General features: G+C 58.2%; 1 protein-coding gene across 1 annotated transcript; it reads right to left on the bottom strand.

Moving 5' to 3' along the window:
* Window positions 1-1,492: 1,492 nt before the first annotated feature.
* On the bottom strand, window positions 1,493-2,371 carry PIGC (phosphatidylinositol glycan anchor biosynthesis class C; the record flags this gene model as incomplete). The annotated part of the gene is made up of 1 exon (XM_080622850.1): window positions 1,493-2,371. One exon carries the CDS (start codon window positions 2,369-2,371, stop codon window positions 1,493-1,495), a length of 879 nt encoding a protein of 292 aa, XP_080478976.1.
* Between the last annotated feature and the right edge of the window lie 4,602 nt (window positions 2,372-6,973).

The raw sequence follows: 6,973 nt of genomic DNA, 5'->3' as shown, positions 1-6,973 counted from the left end.
TTACTTTTGGTTTACACTTCAGCCTTGCCCTACCAATGAGCTCCGTGAATCGCTTTTGGATTGTGGTGTTACAGTGGCATTAGTGCTAGATGGACACCCCAGTCACTGCGCAGCTTTCCGGGAAACCTTGTGAAAAGAGAGTTTTCTTTCCACAGAACTAGAAGATGTCATCTGGACTGTAAGCACCTGGCTGCTCTGCGCTCCCTGTGAGACAGGAGCACGGGTTCTAAACTTCCGTAGGTTTTAATTAAAACCAAAGTGAGATGTAGTCATCACCATAACAACAACAGCAACATTTAACACTTGGCAGGAGCCGTAACAAAGCCCTGGAGGTGTTGGGGACTCCGCCGGGGACTGCTCATTTCCGAGAAAGCCCAAGGAGCACCGCTGGCTGAGGTGAGACACCAGCGCTGAAGGATGGGGTAAATCAGAGCTGTGCTTTTCCAAGAGAGGTTTCATAGAAACCTGGGTAATGCCAAATGCGTCTTTGCATGGTGGGGCTGGGACAAGCATGTGCACCTCATCTCGTTCGCGGTGCTGGCTGCTCCCGGACCTGGGCCCGGCAGCCAAGGAACAGTCCCTGATGGGAGCAGGGAAAGGGAAGCTCCAGGGAAGCTGGCCTGGCCTCTTCAGCACAAGCGGGACTTGTTTGCCTGGAGCGCCCTCTGTTGTGGTGTGTGTGGGGCCGAACAAACGGTGCTACACAGACGGTGCTGGACCGGACCGCAATGGGTCCCATGAGTGTCCTAAGCAGCCTGGCATGCAGCCGGTGGGTGCACCCACAGGGGCGTGCACTGAGCTCCATCCCTTTGGCTCAGGGTCTGGCTGTGCAGTAAGACCAGATCCACCTCTGGGAGGGGGTTAGAAAGGGCAGGAAGGCGTCTTGCCCCCTCACACCTCCCTCTTCTAAAGGATTTAGGTTAATGTGGTGTCTGGCACTGTTGTGAGGCTATGCTGGCATCAGCAGCCACCCATCCCAACGCCCTAATGCTCAGGCCTGCAGGTCCAGCAGCATTCATCACCCTGCACCTCCACTCTGCCCACAGCAATCTCTACTCAACTCCCTTCTCCTTCAGCCCTCCCAGGGAAGCATTGCCAGTCCTCATTGCACAAGTCAAGGTTCCTGGGTCTGAGCACCTCCATGGGCATTCTGTGGGGCACATCTGAGTCAGATGAATGTTTCTGAGTGGCATGTCTGCTCAGAGGATGCCCACACCCCCTCTACCCCCACTCCCAAGCGCAAGTATGGGTCTGCATGGCTGGAGCACACTTTGCCTCGCTTGCCTGCCTCTCAGCTCCTGCACAGGCTGCCCACTCTGCAGGGTTCAACTACTTCCTTTGCCAAAACCAAGCAGGTCTGGAGATGCTGAGGGTAACACAAACGTGGTCCTCGTTGGGTGAGAGGCTTTATTGGGACAGGTGTCCTTCCCCCCCATGACTGTCCCCCAGCAAGGACCTTTGCACTCCTCACAGCAGAATGTCCCCTCGGGACCTACAAGAGGAACCTGGAGAGGTCCTCCTTGATTTCAGCCTCGTCCCACGGCCCATGGATGTTGTCCTTGAGCAGCTGAAGGCGGATGAGGCAATAAGGGCAGAGGCCGCAGATGGCCAGCAGCAGTGAGGTGAAGAGCACAGCGCCCACAGTGGAGATGGTGGCCAGCCCCGCCAGTGCTGCCAGCGCAAAGAGCACCGTCACCCCCACATAGCATCGAGGCGTCAGGGCTTTCAGCTTCTTCTGCAGCATGGGCCAGAGGGCGAAGATCTGCATGGCAAAGGTGACCATGACAAAGGCGTGGAGGGAGCGTGGCAGGCGGGAGGCCAGGCACACTGAAGCAAAGATGGCCATGTTGAGGGACAGTGTGCTGGAGACAATGGCAGCATTGGCACCATAGTCAAAGAAGATGAGGTGACCAAGGAGCATGAGAGCTGACATGGCATAGATAGTGTCAGTGCTGATGGACTCAGTCAGCGTCTTCAGGACCGGAGAGAAGCCATAGGTGAAAGCAGTGAACACCAGTGTGCTCTTGAGGTCAGCCCACCGTGTCCTCCCGCTTTCCCACCGCCCAGCCCCGCCGTCCACGGCATCAAAGAGGACATAGCCGAGAAGGGAGGAGAGCAGGGCCGCTCCGAAAAGCCCCTGGGGGCTCAGCATCCCAGCGTCCATGTACCACCAGGTGACGACGAAGACGCAGACGCTGCACAGCTGCTGCGCCACCACTCCCGACTGGAAGACGACGGCCTGGTACCGGTACTGGCGGGCATGCACGTTCTTCTGCAGCTCCTCCAGGAACCGCTGGTCCACGTAGTTATCCGGGAAGGGCTGCCGCTCGTACAGCACCTTCTGCCACCGCCGCCCGGCAACCGGCTCCATCTCCCCTGGACGGGCGGGGAGGGTGGATGTGAGAGGCTCCGCCGCCACACGCGCACTCCCCGCGCCGACTCCGGCTCCTGCCCGGTCCCACCGCCTCCGCCTGGCCCCGGCCGCGACGCAAGGGACGCCGGGCGCTCTGGGCCGCCACCAGCCGGCGGGAGGCCGCAGCAGACGGCGCCGTGCCGGGATGCTGGACGGGACCCGGGGCAAGGAGGACCTGGTGGGAGCAGGAGGGATGAGGAGGGAGCAGCAGCGCTGGGCACTGTCAGGCACCCCGCGGCTGCACTCCGCTCGCCAGGCAAGCAGGCTGGTCCCTGCACTCAGCTTTGGGGGGTTCTGTGGAGACCCCAGCGCCGTGCCAGGATCTGGCCATCCTGAATGCCACAGCCCTCACCCTGCACGCAGGATTCCGCCTGGAGGTGCTCCTGCGGCTGCCTCTCTCCTGCCTGTGTCCCCCTCCTCTCACCCCAAACAGCTGGGTGGGCACCTGCAAGAGGTGCTGCCAGCCCGTGGAAAGAGGGATGCTCCTCCTTCCTGTTTTGGGCTGCTGTGCTGTGCTCTCGCACCGAGGCTGTGCTGTGCCCTCACACCGTGCAAAGGGCTCTCCCGGAGGACCATCTTTGCAGCCCTAATGTGCCATCCTTAAGCGGCCATCAAGAAGGGCACAGCCAGTTGGTGGGATTTGGCCTGGAACTCTCTGTGCGTGTGTGTGTCTGTCCTCGCTGCTCAGTGAGTGACCCCAGACCACGGCGCAAGCCCCACTCCCTGTCCCAGCCCAGCGAGACACCTGCTTTCCTGGCCAAACGAGGCTCCAGCACCCATGTTGGGGAATGTGGGTGTGATGCTACAAGCACGGGTCACCTTTCCCCTGCAGCTCTTGCCTGCTCACAGCTCAGTCCTGCTCTGCTCCCCGAGCCTGCTGGCATGCTCAAGAAGTGGAGGAGGAAAAGGAGAAGTCACAGTTGAGCAGTGGCTGAGTAGCACCTCTCCAGGGACACCCATCTGGTGCATTGATCATCCCTTCACCGGAGGGACCAAGCTAACATGCAGCAACGGGACTGGGGAACAAAATGGGATGGGGGAGGAGGTGATTTGCAGGGGCAAGAGGCATTTTCCTTAAGTGTGTGTGTGCTTTGCTCAGGTCAGAGCCTTCACAGCCCCGGAGAGGTGCTTGCTGCAGAGGAGCTGCTTACTTTGGCCTCACCTGAGAGGCCTCAGCAGGGGATAGAGCAGCTCCAAACACTGCCCTGTTTGTGCTTCAGAGAGAGGTGTTCCTGGCCATCCTGTCACAGTGGGAGCAGGCAAAAGAGCTGATGGTTGTTTTATTCCCACAGCCCTCACATATTTCCCTTCACTAGTACAGGAGCCAGCCAGTGCCTGCTGCAGGGAACTCTCCAAGCAGGACCTCACCTCCTCCAGGTACGTGCAGAGCAGCAGGTAACTCCCACACTAATGGTGTGGCTTCAGAGGGGCCTCAGGCTGAGCCATATCTAAAAAGTGCCACTTTCCTGCCCCATATCATTGTACTTGCTCCACAGGGCAGGAGCAGCTGCTCACCCCGTGCAGGGTGACCATGGCAAGGGGTGAAGCCAGCAGCCTCCAAGCCAGGATGGAGCTGGACCCAGTTTTAGCTGCCCTACCTACAAGCTCCAATCCTCCCACTTTGCAAAGAGCAGTGTGTGTGCCTTTGTGGACACAAGCTGGTGCCTACAGGGACAGGGAATGCTGTCATTGCTGGCACTGCCTTGAAATTCAGGACCTGGAAACTCAAGATTTTGAACAAACTCTCATTCTCCCAAAGTTGCAAAGTAAAGCAGGGGCCTGCAAGAGAAAAGTCCGGAGGGCAGCACATCCCTCCTGCTCCGTGAGAAGTGCCACAGCCGCCACAGTGGAGGGACATCATCTGTCACAGGCAGGAGCAGGACAATGCTGTGCTCTTGTGCACACCCATGACGCATTAGGGATCAGGAACAGCAGCTGGGCTGAGGCTGGGACATGGTGCTGCCTCCATGTGGTCAGGTCCATCTGGAAACTCCAGTGGAGAGAACAGAGGTGAGGGTGCTTCTTGTGCTCCTTGAAATCTCCTCTGCTGTGGCCACCAAAGTCCCCCTTGGAGGCAGAGAGAGGCCAGAGACTGCTGCTGGTCCGTGACTCTCAGCATCCCCAAGCTGTGCTGGGTGATGTTAGCCATGGCAAAGCAAAGCCCTTCTGGGAGATGCCAGCATAGGAGCAGTAGCCCCACATGGGGTGCTCAAGCCACCAGACAAGGGGATCACCCTGGTGCTGGTTCCACACCCTTGGCAGTGCTGATGCAGTGCCAAGACCCATGGGCCTGGCACCCACTTGGTGCTTGGGAGACCCCAATGGGCTTTGGTGTGGATCAGCTGCTACTGCAGCACTGGCACTGCGTCCCCACGGGACGGCACAGTGTGTGCTCTGTCACAGTGTGAGTGCATTGCCCACAGTCCAAAGGGTAGCTCAGCCCTGCCTGGGTGGCCCAGACTTCGCCTGCAGGGGAATGACTTGCCTGCCAGCACAACAGCCCTAGCGGGACCTGCCACGGGACCCGCCACGTCACCATCCGTTCCTGCCAGTCAGAGGGGAATGTGTACTGTGGAGTCACTGCTCAGCCCTCCTGTGGCTACATGGCTGACAGGGCTCTCCTGGCAGGGATGAGTAGTATCTAAGGTCAAGGATGCAAAAGCCGTTTGTGAGCACATCTTAATTCCCACTCTGGAGTCCACACAACAAGACCTCCCTCACCTCACAATTAGGTGTCCTCAGGTGCCACTGGCCTCTGGAGAGGCTGTAAGATGGTGAGTGCTTTGAGCCCCTCTGCTGAAGTGTAGGAATGAGGAGCTGGATTCCATGGCAATGCAAGCTCTGTGTATGCTGGCTGTCCCCTCCCTTTTGCAAGGGGACCCCACTGTGGATCTGTTTAGTGTCTGCCAGGCTTTGAATGTTTGAATACACTGCTAAAGCTGTCTGGAAGGAAGGCTGGAAAAGCTGACAGGCCAGGACTGAAATAGCTGTGACTGATGTAGACCTCCACTGGAGATATTTGAATATCAAACTATGTGTGGCGTGGTACCCTCCCCAAAGGCTCAGAGCTGCCTCCAGGTGTGTCTGCTTCTCCTCAGGGTGGGTACATCACTTGTGCCGCAGAAGTAGTCTTTGAAATAATGAAACAGCACATCCTGCTTAGGGTTTGAGCTTGCCTGAGGCTGCACGGATGAAGGCAGCTCCTGCACTGCTCCATGCCCTTGGCTGGTGCTCTTCTCCTGCATCCCACCCGCGTCACCCCATGGGGGACAGGGCTGTCCCAGCTGTAGGTCTGTGATGGCACCAGAAGCTTTGCAGGTTGCCTCACGGTGCGAGATCCGTCCTCCTCACTGTGCCTCTGCAGCGAGTGGTGCCTGCAAAGGTTGTGCTGCGTATCCCAGGCTGCTGCGATGGAGCTGGGTCCCTCCATAGGTGTGGGGCAGTGGCACAGATGGAGCTGCCTGTGAGCACAGCTATGGATGCTTGGGCTTCATTTCTGTCAAGTGATCCCCCAGCCCTCCCTGCTGACCCTGGAGCTGAACCCTCCCTCCACAGGAATATTTTCCAGGGGGAGGTTGGCGGAGCTCCAGCTGCTGAATTTTTCCATGCCCAGAGACCATCTCCTGCCTTAAATGACCCCATGACAGGGGCTGTGTCTGCTCTCTTGCAACCACCTGCTTAAGAATGTTTTGGATTCAGTCCCCAGCATGGAGTGGAACACCACCGGCCCAGTGCCTCACAGCTAGGCTGAGCCCTGGAGGGGGATGCTGAGGCATGAGGTGCTGGTTGCCCTGGGGTCCCACATAGTGGTGTGCCTGGGCATCGGGGAGTCTGGTGCTGCTTCAGCTCTCCCAAGATTCTCTTTTTCCTGTGTACAGGTCAGATTTCTTGTCTCAGGCACGTCATTTCCAGAGCACAGCCTGCCCTATGGAGAGGAGCCTGTTCCAGGGTGCAAGGGACCTTGCTGGAGACCCTATGGAGGCATTCCTGGGAGATTTGCCCCTGCCCAGGACAGAGAGAGGACCTAAATGCTGGTGAATCACTGTTTTTCTCTTGTGCCAGAATCCTAGGAGCACAGGGGCCAGGCTGGACAAGATATGGCAGCTTGCAAGGGAGAATAAGGCAGTAGGAAGGGAGGCAGAGTAGCCAGGAAAAAGGGAAACTAGTGCCCTCCTAGGCAATAAGCTGAGATAAGGAGGTACCCAGCGATGCTGCTCTGGGCTGGGAAGTCCAGGAAACTGGGCTCGGGTCTGAGGAGCCCAGGCTGCATTGGCATCTGCCAGGTGAGCCTTGGGATTTGCTGAGCCTGTTGCAAAGGCAGAAGGACAGGAAAGCTGCTGTGGAGCTAGATCAAGGAGCTAGGGCAGAAGAGACATAATGTGGAAAGGCACATGGATTCAGGGATGTGACCTCTGGAAGACAAAGCCTTTGGGGCAGCTGCAAAACTGAGCTCCCTTGGCCCTGGCATTCCCCAGTGGTCAGCATGGATCGGTGAAGCCCTGTGGAAAAACGCCCTCCCCACTGCCTGCACTGGGCTCCAGGGATAGATAGGGGCAAGTC

The sequence above is a fragment of the Psittacula echo genome (genome assembly GCF_963264785.1).
Source record: "Psittacula echo genome assembly, chromosome: 7".
In the NCBI taxonomy this organism is placed as follows: Eukaryota; Metazoa; Chordata; class Aves; order Psittaciformes; family Psittacidae; genus Psittacula; species Psittacula echo.
This window is presented reverse-complemented; position numbering and strand designations above follow the sequence as displayed.